This window comes from Eleutherodactylus coqui, chromosome 1 (genome assembly GCF_035609145.1).
Source record: "Eleutherodactylus coqui strain aEleCoq1 chromosome 1, aEleCoq1.hap1, whole genome shotgun sequence".
Taxonomy (NCBI): Eukaryota; Metazoa; Chordata; class Amphibia; order Anura; family Eleutherodactylidae; genus Eleutherodactylus; species Eleutherodactylus coqui.
In genome coordinates this window covers 130,054,861-130,070,975 of record NC_089837.1, presented here as the reverse complement: position 1 = coordinate 130,070,975, position 16,115 = coordinate 130,054,861, and the positions used below count along the sequence as shown (strand labels likewise).

The following is a 16,115-nucleotide window of genomic DNA, read 5'->3' as shown; positions in this document are numbered from 1 at the left end:
TGTAATAGCACCAATTGCAAGGAGGAACCTGCGCTCATAGATGCCGCCCAGCAATTGTAGGGAAAACAGGAGCACCAGCAGCTAACACTAGCGCGCATTATGGCTGACTAACATTGACATATGTGGTTTGTGTATTATACACATTTTTTAGACACGTAATACGCAGTAAGCAGCGAATGTGTATGCGACATGCATATTTACTGTGTAATTTAAGCACCCACAGCTTCTGTGTGTTGTAGTCCGTCCTGCGGCCAAAGTTTGTTTGTTGCAGTCATTACAAACAAATGCAGTCAAGTGCTATGGTGTGAACCCAGGAAGTAGTCCGCGTTATTCTGTGTGGACTACATGCTGCTCTCACGCTTCACCTATAGTGACCCGCCGTGCAATCAGGCTCTCTGCCACTGGTTTATGCCCACAAACAGGGCAGCATAAATCTGGCGACAAATCTCCTGTAAGTTCAAGTTGTACAAGCTCTGGGGAAATGGGTTTGCTTCCTTCCAAAGACTTGAATTTCCTTTCAGTTGTAAATCTATACACACAAGAAGGGATTATCTAGCCAAGAATGAAAACTCTTAAGAATATTGGTAAGAAATATACTATCCATTAAAGGGGTTGTCCCACGCCGAAACAGGTTTTTTTTTTTTTCAACCCCCCCCCGTTCGGCGCGAGACAACCCCGATGCAGGGACCTAAAGAAAGCTTACCGGAGCGCTTACCTTAATCCCCGCGCTCCGGTGACTTCTATACTTACCGGTGAAGATGGCCGCCGGAATCCTCTTCCTCCGTGGACCGCAGCTCTTCTGTGCGGTCCATTGCCGATTCCAGCCTCCTGATTGGCTGGAATCGGCACGTGACGGGGCGGAGCTACACGGAGCCGGCATTCTGCACGAGCGGCTCCATTGAAGAGAGCAGAAGACCAGGACTGCGCAAGCGCGGCTAATTTGGCCATCGGAGGGCGAAAATTAGTCGGCTCCATGGGAACGAGGACGCTAGCAACGGAGCAGGTAAGTAAAAAACTTTTTATAACTTCTGTATGGCTCATAATTAATGCACAATGTATATTACAAAGTGCATTAATATGGCCATACAGAAGTGTATAGACCCACTTGCTGCCGCGGGACAACCCCTTTAACAAAAAGAAACTAGAATTAGGGTATTAACCCCTTAGTGACGCGCCCCTTTTTTTCCATTGTCAATTTCTCATCCCCACTTTCAAAAACTTAGAACTAACAGCAGCATTCAGTGTTAACAGCCGCCATCAGCATTAGCGCTGATCAGCGGATGACGGCTGTGAGAAAAAGACGGCACCCATATTGTATGGAGCCGGATCAGCTCCCAATCCCCCTTCACACAGGACGGAACTGTATGCCCTCTGTAGTTAAGGGGTTAAATGGAACCTGATATCACCTACGAGTATCATAAAAACTATGATGTTCATAGAGCAGGCCACGAGGAGGATGTGTGTGTGTGTTTCTTTGTTTTTTTGATTTAGGCCTCCCTCACACAGACGTTTTTGTAAAACGTTTAGTGCTGCCTTTTCAGCGCTGCGCTAAACGCTGTACAACGCTCCTATTCATTTAAATTGGGCTGTTCATACAAGCGTTAAAACGCTGCCCTCTGACAGCGATGCATGTTCTATCTTTGGCCATTTTCAGCCGTGTGTCGGCTTCAGCGCTGCTGAAATGTGGCACAGTTTGGTATCACGTTTTTGGCAGGGCTAAACACAAGCACTAACAAAAATAAATCAATACTCACCTAGCTGAGCCGGTGCTGTGTGGGTCCCCGTCGCTACTCTCCGGGTAGGCTACCAGGCACTTGTCATGGCCGACAAAGCATCTATTGCTAGTGACGGGGATTGAAATTGATTGCTCTGATTGGCTGAGGCTGCTGAGTGTCAGCAGGCTCCGCCAATCAGAGCCAGCGCTCGATGCACCAATCAGAGCCAATCATTGAATGCTTTGTCGGCCATGACAAGTGTCCGGCAGCCTGCATGAGGGCTTGCTTTTTGTGGGACAAGTTGTAGTTTTCAATGGAGCAGCTTACAAATTGCAGCAAACAATTGGAGATGGCAATGCCAAGTAGACTTTTTTTTTTTAATACATGGTAAATGTTTTTTTGTTTAAACTTTTTTTCCTTTTTAACTATTTTTACATTTTTCTTTTAAACTTGCGATCTTTGATCGCTCATACAGTATGATGCAATACCACAGTATTACATCCTACCACATTTTCAGAAGGCCCCCAGCTGCCATGGCAACAGTATGATAGGGGCCATTTGGGACCCACAAACAATGACCAGGACATTCAGGGGGTTAACAGCTGCAATCAGCATTAGCACTGATCGTGGCTGTTGCAAGTGAGTGTCTGCTATCGCAGACAGCCGGCACTAGTCTTGTGTGGAGCGGGATCAGCCCACGATCCTGCTCCATATAAACCCTGCATACCAAGGACATAAATGAACGCCCTGTGGTGTTTAAAGGATTTTTAAAAATTCACTATGCAGCTATCCCCTCAGTATATATAAGGCAGCTTCTGTTTCTTTGGGTAGTTACTTCATTCTGTCTGAAACTTCCAAACGCTTTCTCCTCAGATAGTCATGTGATCTCATTTCCGACCAGCTCAGATCTGCTTTGGGCTTATAAATTCAATTTCTTTTCACAGAAAGTGCTTAGATGGGGGCACAGACATTCCTATGACAGTTACTGATGATGATCACACAGCTCCTGCCACACAGTTATAATAGAGTAGATCACAGCTCATCCTCCCAACTGTATATCTATGGTCTATAGCTTATTTAGGTGAATATAAAAAGGTAATGATAATTAAAAAACTGTCCTCCCTGCAGGCAAAAATGGTATAGTCTTAACTAATGCAGTGCTGATGCATCATGGGATTGATTGAAAATGAAAGTGAAAGTAAAAATTTCTCACCATCAAGATGGTGCCTGACAAGAATCTGACAGGGAAGGGGGGGGCTATACTACAGAGAAGTGGCTATAGAGTGTGACAGGCAATCAGGTGAGGGGAGGGGGACAGGGATCTAAAAAAGTGACTCTTTAAAAATCTTACAAATCCCTGAAACATATTGAGAATGATAAAACATACATATCCAGTATCTCAGTGCAGCGTCCAATCACATTGCTAGCTATATGCTGCGTTAATGGCAGGTAGTAAAGTTATATATGGTAACAATCTCCTTTTCCATTGTATTTGAAGTACTGACAACCTACACAAAATAGTCAGGTTTATAGAAATGTGGAATGAACAACAGGTCCAAAATACACAAATATTTGGTACCGCAATAAACACAGATGGCAGATAAATACAATCATCATATAAAGTCACTCGGAAAAGCAGCAAGTGGTTCAGATCAATAGTACGTTTTTACAGCTGGGTTCACACAGGGCGGAACTGTTAAAGGCCGCGGGTTTTAAAGCTGTGCTTTTCCAGCGGAATTCTCGTGGGTTTTCGGTGCGGGCATTCTGCAAGAATTCTGCTGGAATTCCGTCCTGTGTGACCCCAGCCTAAAAGTTCTACACCTGCCTGGCTTCTACCATAAGAAACAAGTCTCCAAAGGGTTACGTCCTACATGTGTGTAAACTTGTACCAAATAGGAAGAGAGGGGTCAAACAGAGGGGGGGGATCTGTCATGAATGACTCTCCGCAGGAAGTACAGCAGCAAAGTAAAGGGGATTTTGTTGATCTTTATTCATCTCCTCTACAAATTACAACATTTCAGTCACGCACGGCTTTTTTCAGACCGAGACAAGATAAATTTATCTTGCTTTGTGGCATGAAAAAGGCCCCACGTGGCCAAAACGTTGCAATTTGTAGAGGAGGAGATGAATAAATGATGTTTCATTGGATTTTCTTCTACGCCGTATAGCTGACAGCTCGATGGAAAGACAAGATGAACGGAGGGGTGTAGGGGACCCTTTTACATCAGTATGCTCCCCCTGTTGTGTACCGCATCAGAATCCCCCGTGGCAGCCAAGTGGTGTCTGGCGCGGGGCACCATATGGCATTTAAATATAGCAGATGTGTTATACATAACATAGCGGAGGACGCACAGGACTGCAATACAGGACTTTATAAATAGCTGCTAACACCTTTATCATTATTAGCAGCGGTGACATTTAACAACATTTGCCTCCAAAATAAAATCAGCAGTAATTGAGTTGAAGTACTTGCACACAAATCAGACAAAGAATATAGTGGCGTCCCCTGTGTGCAGGTACTCTCCCCGGGAGCACGGAGACCATTGCTGTTCACATCTGTTTGTTAGTAAAGTGTGTCGGTGTAGTGTTAGGCTGGGGGCACACAGGACGGATTTGCTGCGGATTTTCCGTGTGGACAATTCCGCCCGTGGCTCCTAATCCCGGGATTAGCCAGCAAAGTGGACGAGATTTTGGAAAAATCTTGTCCACCCGCTACGGCCAATCCGTTGTGGCCTAACCGTGCAGAAATGGCCATGCGGTGCGAAAATTAAAGACGCAGCATGTCAATTTTTTTTTTCCGCAGCGGCCTCTCTTTTCTCTATGGGGAGAGATGGCCACAACGGAAATACAGGCGGTGAAGCTGCTCCAAAACCCACAGCTGCGGTTTTCTAGCGAAATCCTCGTGGATTTGCAGTGCGGCCAATCCACGAGAATTCTGCTGGAAATCCGTCCCGTGTGAACCCAGCCTTAGGGCTTATTTACACAAGCGTATATCAGCTGGCATTTTCACTGCCAGCCTAGATACGCTTCTGTCTGAGCAGTGCTCTCTTTCCCTCCCCCTCACCGACTCTCTGCCTCTCTCCACCACTCCGTCGTTTGCAATAGGAGGGGCGGGGCTAAGTTCCACTCTGTCCCGCCCACTCCCATTTCTGGCTGTGGACAAGGGGCGGGAGCTTAGCTAAGCCCCACCCCCTCCCATTGCAAACTGCCGGAGGGAAGGAGAGAGGCAGAGAGACGGTGAGTGGACGTGGGGGGAGGGATGGGGCTGCTCAGATGGAAGCGATATCAGCCGGCCGATATATGCTCGTGGGAATAAGCCCTCAGGCCGTATGCACACGGCTGGGTCAGGTTCTGCATGTGGGATCCAATTGCCCGGCCGGTAACTCCTGCGTACCTCTCCAGATTTCTTCTTATCTATATTGTGGATGTGCCGGCGATGCACATGCGTAGTACAGATAATGCTGCGCCATCGCTAAGCGATGACGTGGATCCCGCAACCTTTCCGCAATGATGATTGCGAAAGGGCTGTGGGTCAGACAGCTTCCACTGATTTCAATGGAAGCCGTCTGTGTGGAGTCTGCACAGAATCACAGCATGCTGCAATTTCTTCTTCATGAGCGGAAAATCGCAAATGATTTCCGCTCGTGTAGAGGAAATTGCGTTTTGCCATAGCAAGCTATGGCCGTATTTGCTGCGGAATCCGCAATGCAAAGCCGCCCGTGTGCATTCAGCCTTATTAATTTCCTGCTGTGTTCTTGTCGTGGTCTCCCTCTTCCATAGTCATCCATCCTGTGTTTAGTCAGTGTAAAGAAGTTCCTGCTGTGTCACCCATCCCTTCCTTAGTCACTGCAGTGTGTGGTTAGTAGGTGTAGTATCACCCACCCAATAACATTTTTTTGGGGGTGAAAATTAAATATATATATTTATAGTATGGGGTCGACCAGAGACAAAACTGCAGGCTTCCATGACTAAAACAGAACTAGAGCTGGCAGCTTTGGCCTCCGTTTCAGCAGGTTTCCATTCTTTTCTGTCATTTGTGCTTGAGAGACTAGTGTAGTCGACTACGATATTCCATCCAGCACATACACAAAACAGGAATGGAAAGCTGCTCACACACACGGGCGGATTTGCATTGCAGAATCCGAAGTGGGCATCCACCTCCAGATTCTGCAGGGAGTACCAGCCATAGGATGGTATGGAAAAGCGGTTTTTCCTATACATGAGCAAAAATCGCTCTGGGAGATGGGTGGGAATAACAGCATGCTTTATTTCAGTGCGGACTCTGCAGAGACGGCTTCCATTGAAGTCAATGACATTGCGGAAAGGTTGCAGGTACCCGCATCATCACCTGGCGACGACGTGGGAAAATCAGGGATTTAAAAAAGAAAACAAAACTGTACTGTGCATGACCATCTGCAGTACAGAAGAAGAAGGTCAGGTACATGCGGATACCGGCTGCACACAGGGTCGCATTCTGCTGCAAGCTCCCGGGCATGTGCAGTCGGCCTTAGTGATGAAAGCCTATGGTTTTATTTGAGTGCTGTTTTTGGTGATTCAGTAGGAACCCCAGGGCAAAAAGGCTGGAGGGATATACAGACCCAGTATGAATGCAGCCTTATGGTCCTTATACATGGGACAATGGCTGGAAGTTTAAGGGCTAATTGAACCTAATAGCGCAATGCTCACGGTGCGAAATTGCACAGTGGAATTCCGCGCCGTGAAATCACACGTACTCACTCGCGGCATGTTCTATTTTGCCACGGGCGTACGCGCGGATGGCTTCCATTGAAATGAATGGGAGCCATCCGTTACGCTATCTTCCGCTGTAGTACAGCGGAAGATAGCGTGAAAACACTTCCCCGCCTACCGCCAGCCGAGCCACATGACTCTGCCGGCGCGTCATGCGCTCTACTGCGCATGCGCACCGAAGCGTCATGCGGGACGTCGGGCAGCGGATCCGGAGGCAAGTATGGGGTCTCTGGGGGGGCGCCTTGACCCCTCCGGATTCTCCATAATCTGTATTGCATATGTGTAGCACGGATTATGCCATGTCGTCCTTAGGAGATGATGTGGATTCCACGACCTTGCCGCAATGATGATTGTGGAAGAGCCGTGGATCGTGGACTTGAAAAAAGCGATTTTCCATAGCACATTTATGGGCAGCATTTGCTGCGGAATCCGGAGGTAGGCGCCCGCTCTGGATTCCGCAATGCAAATATCTTATCTGTTTGGACCCCACCATTCAGCTTGATTGGAGGGGCTTGCCAAATTCACTTCAAGCCTGGAGAACTCAGAATTGCCACTATCAGTAATACGGCATTCTGCAGTTGGAGCGCGATCATGCTCAAATATAAACATTGTAGTGGCCATGGTGCTCTTACGAGGACTGCGGCTGCTTCAGTCAGCTGATCAGCAGGGATCCCGTACAGCAGACCCCCACCGATCTGGTTCTGAGGGTAGGCCATCAGTTTTAGGGCTTTTACCCACTAGTTTTTTTTTAATGCTGCGATATCACTGCATTTTTTTCAATGGGACCTTCTAATATCAAAATCGCATCGCACAAAAAAATGCAAAAACTTGCAATTTTTGTGCGATGCGATTTTAACATTAGAAAGTCCCATTGAAAAAAAAAACGCAGCGATATCGCAGCGTTAAAAAACCCCGCTAGTGGGTAAAAACCCTTACAGGGTTGGATAACCCCTTTAAATGCCCGGCGGTAATCCCAAAGATTATCGGTGATGTGCTCGCCCACAGGAGCGAATCACTCCCTGGATGGAGGGGGTGCGGGCTGGAGATTTCTACCTCCATCCTGAGTAAACAGGCAGTGGTTCATAGATGGACGAACGAACGACTACCTGATTACACGGGTGGATTTATCAATTGGCCTGCATAAAACAAAGTAAATAAATTATCGTTCAATTATCGTTTGATCCTTTTCTGTGGTTACACTGGATGATTATCACAATCCAACGATTAACTGAATGGTAATTATTCTGGGTAAAAGGGCCCCTAAACACATATGTATCTGTTGCCAGAAAACATTGAAATAGATTTTAAAAAAATAACAAAAAAAATAATAAAAAAATAATAAAATCATGAAAAGACTGAAAAAGGTCTAATGCAAATAAATGCAGTTTTAGAAAATCCCACTATGGCTGGGCTCACACGGCGTAAAACGCCGCAGGACTCCCACAGCTGTGAACCCGGCCGCAACCCTGCGAAATTCTACTGTGCGTAAGCACGTACTCAAGCAAGCAGTCATGCGCAGTACAACAGGTTTTTTTTTTGTTTAGATTTCCAGCACCCTCACTTAGTGATGACACATATACCCGCATACAATACACAATGTAATTGCGTATTGGCTGCAGGTATATATGTGAGAATAGAAAACAATGGGCTCTATCACACGTTCATACGTGGCAAAATAGAAGAGGCTGAATTCTATTTGCGCTTGCAGATTACGCAATTCCGACACGCTAATGCAAGCGGAACTGCGTAAAGCAATGTAAATGATTGCCTAAGCGCTACAGCGTATCACATGGGCGAACAGAGCCCGCGTAATACGCAATTCCAATACAGTCATGCGAGCCCAGCCGTAAAGCAGAAAAAAAATCAGCGAATACGTTGCAGTGCAAACATGGAGAATGCACATTTTTGCCATGGATTGGCCTCAGATCTGCCAAGAAGGCGGTAAGACATACTCTTACCAAATTCAAAGAAAGAAATTAATTAGAACACATCATGGCCACCCTTTAGTGACCAGGTGGACACAAGTGCCACCAAACCCGTTACACTGCCGGGAACGCAGAAACCTCTTGGTAGAGCAAAAAAAGGAGCATGAATGAAGGAGGAGTCTTACCGATGTGTAATTTGATCTGGCCTGCTTCTGGTTCCGGGACTCTTGCTCCTGGAACTGTAGTCCTGCGAGGTGCTTCTCTAAGGCCTCCCAGTCCATTGTGGGAAGCTGAGGTTCCTCCCTCATGAGGCCACCGGAACCAACAAAGGAGTTCATTGGAGGTCCCCGGACAGTGTTATTCTGAGGTTTGGGGGGGCTGTGCTTCACTCTATTTGGGGGTTTTCCAGTTACTAAATTGCCATTTAATTTGTGCCGATGCGGGGGGTTTCCATTGGTAGCGGACAGATGACCACCTTTAATGTCCTCAAACTCTTCTGCTAAACTCCTGGTTGTGACAGTCCTTGAAAAACAATTGTCTTTAGGAAAGCCATCATCCCCACCAACTTCTTCTTCCTCATCTTCATCCTCCCACTCATCGCTCACCTTGTCCACCATAAAGTCCTCCTCCTCATAATCCTCCAGGGCAGCCAGATCCAGGCTGGGGGACGACTTACAGTCCGAGCAAGGGGTCACTTTGTTGGAGCTGGATTCCGAACTTGAGCGGCTGCAAGCATCACTTCCTAAATCCATGCCATCCTCTCTGTAATCCTGCAGGTCACCGTTAGCCAGCATGCCAAGGGGAGAAGAAAGGAGAGAAGAAAGACAGATAAGTTTACGTTGCCCAACGCCAAGCAGCCTGTCTATACTTGCTCTCTAGTGAAAGGAAAACATGAAGCAACTGGAAACTGCCAGCAAGACTATCCATCCCCTGAGGCTGCAAGATTCCTCCCCTCCCCGAGCCGTCACAACCAGCAAACACATTTACATACCGTACACGGCTGACGGCGTGATAATAAGCAGTGTGCCCAATATTAATATTCCTCATCATAATTACCACCTTGCTCAATTGCTCTTGTAAATTTCAACTCTCGACGCTCACGCTGGCTCCTCGCCACGGCCCTTTCCTACAGCAAACAGAACTAAAAGCGGATCTATAATCCGTAGATACGCAGAAGAGCGGCACAATCAATAGTCATTACTCCAGCACCATTTAAAGGTGAACATCAAGCTGCAATTTTTTTACTCGGCTCGCAGAATACGCCATTCATATCCGCGAGTGTGAGCGAAAAAACGAAAGTACATGCTTTTCGATGCATGAGATTTGCTGCGGGTCCTCCGTGCAGACGCCGATCACGGATTCCGCAATAGGAATCCGGTCGTGCGAATCCGGCCTTAAAGTATGGTAATTGACCAATTCAAGCGAACGATATACAATCGCTATTTTACTGCTCGGCGAATGCTCGTTCTAATTTATCTTGCAGTGCAAGAGGGTCTTTAGCACACGTCTACATGCAACAATGTTGCAGTATGCGCCATTCTGGAATTCCGCACCAAAATCCAAACGTCTATATGTGGATTTTGATATGGAATTGCCAGCAGAGTTCCGCCAATTTCCAATTTGCATCCATATCCGCATATTAGCGGGGCTGGTTTTGGTGGCGAGTATTCCGCAGGGGGGCGTATTCCGTAACGCTGTTGTGGGGTATTCCGTCGGGGGGGAAAGCAGCTATAAGAGCCCATGTCTGCTGCTCCACATGCAGAATACAGGCTGCCATAAACAGCAGCACAACCATTGACAGCAGTGCCAACCTCCTGCAATAAATATATAGGTAGTGATATATATATATATATATATATATATATATATATATGTATATGTGTATATATATATATGTGCACACACATAAAACAATGTAGGTTTGACAATTTGTAAACATGAACAGCACATATTAAAACATGAGCAAGATTAATTAGGGCAAAAAAGAATAAAAGCTCTGTAAACCAATACAGAATGAGCAATATACACCAAGGATATATCAGTATATATAGCGCCTCTTCAGTTTTCCATGTAATATATGACAAGGACAAGGTGATAACAGATATGTATCTATGGCACCGGCCATTAAGCCCTTGTCAGACATGAATAGGCATTCTTTGGGTACCACTGTGCCATATCCCCATCTTCCCAATCTGCATGAGGGCACGCCGGTGGCACGTAGGGTCTGGCACATATAGCATTTGCCCTACAGGCCAGTATGGAAGCCAGCAGAATAGGAAATCCCTCCAGAGAAGATTTGGTACTTAGAGGATTACTGTCCACAGAGGCACATAACACCTGCAGGGCAGCATGTATGCCATACTGCCCAGCTGCCCCTATACTCCCTCATACATGTATATACTGTACATACACATTTCTACAGGTGGACAGCCTATACGTGAAAAAAGTAGTGGTAGCCCTAGTATGGCATGGCATTGCCAGCACCCCCATACCTGATGCCCGGAGTGTGCAGCTTGTACCCCCTCATCCCTGTGTGACACAGCTGCAGCGCCCCCTCCTCACCCGCAGAATCCTCAGCCCTCCATCCCGGCGCCGCCCGGCACATCCACAGCTCCGGAAACTCCTCACTCCCCGCACGTCACTGCGCACATAGCCGGGAATAGGAATTCCGGAGTCTACGTAAGTGCCGGCTGTGATTGGGATGCCAAGTGCTGCCTAACTGCGCAATTTACGTAGCTGCATTGGTGGACAGCGACATCTAGTGGAGAAAGGGCACAGCTAAATCAGGGCGCGCCCTCACTACCTACGTACAAACCCCCTATTCATGTAGAAATGATGGTGGTCGTGAGGGGAAACCCGAGCCTGCGGCGACAGGACGTACTAATGATAGTGTGCAGCGTCCTCTGTCGTGTACATTACACTTGTAGGGAGGTGTGGGAGAAGCACAGTACATTCAGCCTGCTGCAGCAGTCAGTGGAAGGCTTCTGGGAAGTGTACAAGGTTCCTTTCTAGAAGTCCTTACACCCTGCCCAGACAATGGCTTCCAAAGGCAACTTGTACACCGGCGGTTCTGACTGAAAAATGGACAGAAATAGCTTCCATTCATTTCAATGTATATGCGTATATGGACGCGAGCTTGAAAATCACGACCGCATAACGGCAAAACGAAAGCATTGATTTCAATTGTTTCCACTATTGGGATTCTCGCACGTTAATACTACGCCCAAGGAAAGCTAGGACTTGCCCTATCTTGCTCACATGTTGTTTTCCTACATGCAAGAAACACGGGGCAGAAACCATGTTCCCCATTGTTTTTTCTAACTCGTGTGAAATAGCGCGGAGCTTGAAAGGTTAGGGGAAAAAAAAAAATATCCACCTTGTTCATGCGCAAGCACGCTCCGTAGCGGCGAGTGCACTTGCACACACGCCCGTGTAAAAAAGCCCTCATAGCCTGAGTAAAAAACAAAATGATGTGCGGTGTTTAGCGCATCGGACCGCACGTGGACGGAGTGTCCAAGTACCGTCTGGTACAAACTAAGTGAAGCAAGAAGTGCGCAGTCTGTACATTTGTGCATTTTTTTTTACATGAGTGAGAAAGATACAAAACACGCATGAAGATCGTGAAAATGCATGAAAATCACAAAAAAAAAAATTGGACCGGTAGGGGCACACTTGTCATGTATGCCAGATGCGCCAAAGGGTTTGGGCAGAACTCGCATCGGATACTACACGGGCACCTGCCCGCATGCTGCCCAATACACAGGCAGACCGCACATTCACATGCATTTGGCATGCCCTACTTTAAGTCCGTGATCCGGAGAAGAACATGGCATGCAGTGAGGTTTTTCACATGGACCATGGGTTCGCGTGAAAACCGTCCATGTGCATAGCCCCATAGGCTATAATGGGTCCGTGATAATTCACTAAATACGCTAGTGTCAGGAGACGTAAACTGCAGGCTCACTTTTTGAATCTTTTGGAGAAATTTCACATATTGGCACAAATATATTATATATATCATTGCTTTTAGAGGGATCGTTGACAATATGGAAACTTCTGATTAGTGGCAAAGGAGCACAGAGATTGATAAGACGACATGTCTCACTCTAAGGGCTCATTCACACGGGCGTTTTGTCACCGTGTATTACGCACGAGCGGAGCATGCGGTGAACGGAGGCAATGAAAGTCAATGGACGTTCATTCTTCCATTCACACCTGTGGGCACTGCATATTGATACGTAGGAGAAATCAGTCGCAGCATGTTCTATTCTCCACGTATCCTATACAGCCCTTGAATACGCCCGTGCGAACGAGCCCTTAATGGCAAGTTGGAAGATATATAATATTAACCCTTCCCATCAAATTTAGCATATAAAGGTAGTCATAGAGTCTAGTAAAATAATAAAATAATACCTTAGACTGCATTCACACGTGGCGGATTTTCTGCACATTTTCCACTACAGAAAAGTAACTCCACCATGTGTGAATGCCCCTTGTCCTTGACGACCTATGAGCGTAATTTAAATAGCGTATTACACTATTGTTCACTATGGGCACATAATAAATGCGTATATGTGGAATTTAAACACAATGACGCTAAGCAACAGAGCGGAAGATTAAAAAAAAAAGAAACAAGACTGCAAATGACAGCGTGCATGAGATATACTGTCGTGCGCTGTCAAATATACTTCCATAGATGGTGATAGGCCGGCTCATACATCAGTAAAGGCACCGTCTTACCACATGCTTGCATAAGCTCAGCCTGATAGTGCACTTACAAATAATAGTGCCTCTGTATTGTGATTGCGCAATTAGTGCCCCCACACAGTAATAGTGCCCTCCTCCCAGTGATATTGCCCCACACTGTCCCTACATAGTGACAGTCCTCGTCACCACAGCAGTGCCAGGACAAGGGACTCCTCCTGTCACTCTTGATGATAGGCTGCGAGCACCGCACAGAAATAGAGCATGCCGCGATTTGTTTTCCGCGGAATTTCCGCTCGTGTGCAGGCGCCCTTAAAGTCGCAGGCGGAATTTCTGTGCAGAAAGTCTGCACGGAAAGTTTACGGCACTTACGCCCCGTGTGAACCCAGCCTAACTGTGTAAACGCTCCCTTGAGTAACGCCCCTGCTCTAATGTGTACGGTCACCTTTAGTATAAGTACATGAATAAATCATAACTCTGTTTATAAGGCACAAAACACTTTTTTGAGACGACTTTTAACTACAATTTCCATACCTACAGTGTAACCAGGTGTTGCGGAGGCACGTTGCTCGCATACCGCACTTGTTAGTAGTGATAAGGTACAGATACACAAACCATTTGTAAAGAAACTACCTTTTTTCAGACTCTACATTGCTATACACATACTGTACCTGCCTGACTGTAGAGAATGGAATAAACATAAATTCCGCTGTGGGGGAAAATGACTCATTCTAGAGTCTAACTAATGCAGATAAAGAATCTTGGAAGACTTTCCCCCACTCTCCTCATATTAAACAACTAAAATCGTACTCCAGTTCAAATCTAAATGTTTAGAACTGGGTGCATTAGAGCAAAGTCTCCAGTTTTGCCCTATATAAGGGCTTTCTCACAACAGCATTTTTTTACTGCATACTACACGCGTGAGTTTTGCACATATCATACGCGGTAACTAACTTTACATTGCTTTCAACAGTGCTTCGCACACACAGGGTGCGGGATGCGTGTGCGAAAAAAGAATGTGACATGCACTATGTTGGCCTGTATTACGTGCGCTAGGGTGGCCCAAAATACTCAACTTTCAACTACAAAGCAAGTCACCCTCTAATTTTTCCCTTTGAACAAAACTTTATTTGGGGCAGACTTTCAGGTTCTTATGTCTGCAACGAGGTTGGGCTCAAAGACCATGAATTTTCAACCTTATTTACTAATGACGACGAAGAAGAAAAACAACTGTTGCTTCAAGTCGTGGAAGCATTATAAAAGGCTGTTCCAACACAGGTTACCAAGAAGTCTGCTGTCCAGTCCTTAAAGAGGTTGTCCCGCGAAAGCAAGTGGGGTTAAGCACTTCTGTATGGCCATATAAAGGCACTTTGTAATATACATCGTGCATTAAATATTGGCCATACAGAAGTTATATACTTACCCCCCCGGTGTTGGCGTCCCCGTCTCCATGGCGCCAACCGAAGCCTTCTTCTGCCTGGATTAGACACGCTTGCGCAGTCTGCCTCTCTGTCCCGTTGAATGGGGCCGCTCCGGCGTGCTCGCGCCGCACAGGTCTTCTGCGCATGCGCAGACCAGCTCTCCGGCGCGAGCACGCCGGAGCGGCCCCATTCAACGGGACAGAGAGGCAGACTGCGCAAGCGCGTCTAATCGAGGGAGAAGAAGGCTTCGGTCGGCGCCATGGAGACGGGGACGCCAGCACCGGGGGGGGGGTAAGTATATAACTTCTGTATGGCCAATATTTAATGCACGATGTATATTACAAAGTGCATTTATATGGCCATGCAGAAGTGTTTAACCCCACTTGCTTTCGCGGGACAACCCCTTTAAGCACTGAATGTCACGTATTTGTGTCATAATTTTGACTATTTTTTAAATATATTTGGAGGTATTTTGGTGGGAACAGCACAAATGTTTAGATTTTCAGAACAAATGCATTGTCAATACTTAAAGGGGTTTTCCATGGAAATACTATTGATGACCTATCATCAGGATAGCTCATCAATAGTTGATGGGATGTCTATCTTTGTCTATCACCCTACTTGTGCCCTCTGTTCTTCTAATGACCTTAGATTAAATTCCTCTCTTATCTGAACCTTTCACTCCTGCCTCCAAGATTTTTTCCTGAGTCACATCAGTTCTCTGGAATGTGCTACCCCAGACAATCAGGTTAATTCTGAATGCCCACAGTTTTAGCATAACCTTAAAACACATCTTTTTGGGGAGACCTGCCATATTCCCTAATCCAAATTTGTCTCAATGTACACTGCTCCTACAATCCCCCTTAGAAACCTGACCCCCCTCTTCCTACTGCATCCCCCACACACCTCACTGTGTCTCTTTCTTACCTGTTTATTTACAAACATGGCTGGTGATGGAATCACACAGCTTTAGGCCCCCTGCACACAGGTGAAAATTCCGTGGTGGGATTTCCCGCAGAATTTCCGCCCGTGCCCGCCTGCATAGGATTGCATTACAAAACGCAATCCTATGCAGATGGCTGCGATTTGTCTGCGTGAAAACACACGCAGAAAAAAAAATCGCGTCATGTTCTATTTGTCTGTGGGTCTCGCTGAGGCCTGCACAGAAATGTCATTAAAGACCCGCCGGCTCTGCTCTGCGCATGCGACGCAGGGCTGTGCAGGGGCTCGCAGCAGGATCCGACCCAACTGTCTGCAGGCGGCCTTAAGGCCCATTTACACCAGCCGATGATTGCTAAAAACAAATGGGTTAACGGCAATCATTTTAGCGATAACCGGTGCGTGTAAATGTGCGCCCATCGTGCGCTTTTCGGGTACTGCTAGCTGATCGTTAAATTCATTCCAACCTAAAAATCGTCCTTCACTTTTTGCAGCAGTTTTCCACGGGTGAGTGATGATGGCATTGTTTCCCCGTGGAGAACAAAGGATCTGTGCACAGGTAATAGACTCTCAGGCATTCAGTGAAGGCTTCATTTACACACCTAATTGGTATTTAAGTAGCTGAGTAGCTACTAATACTTTATGCAAAAGAATCGCTCAAA

General features: G+C 46.5%; 1 protein-coding gene across 3 annotated transcripts in view; it reads right to left on the bottom strand.

Annotated features, from left to right (window-relative positions):
* SCHIP1 (schwannomin interacting protein 1) overlaps window positions 1–16,115 on the bottom strand; it is a 154,187-nt gene that overhangs the window by 75,617 nt on the left and 62,455 nt on the right. The window contains exons 1-2 of one of the 3 annotated variants that reach the window (XM_066600466.1): window positions 10,952–11,055; window positions 8,575–9,159 (exon numbers count right to left, since the gene is read on the bottom strand). In XM_066600466.1, the coding sequence (XP_066456563.1) occupies window positions 8,575–9,141 (567 nt within the window). In that variant the 5' untranslated portion in view covers window positions 9,142–9,159; window positions 10,952–11,055. Of the gene's footprint in view, window positions 1–8,574; window positions 9,160–10,881; window positions 11,056–16,115 lie in introns of those variants that run through there. The other 2 variants (XM_066600450.1, XM_066600442.1) reach the window with 2 other exon arrangements.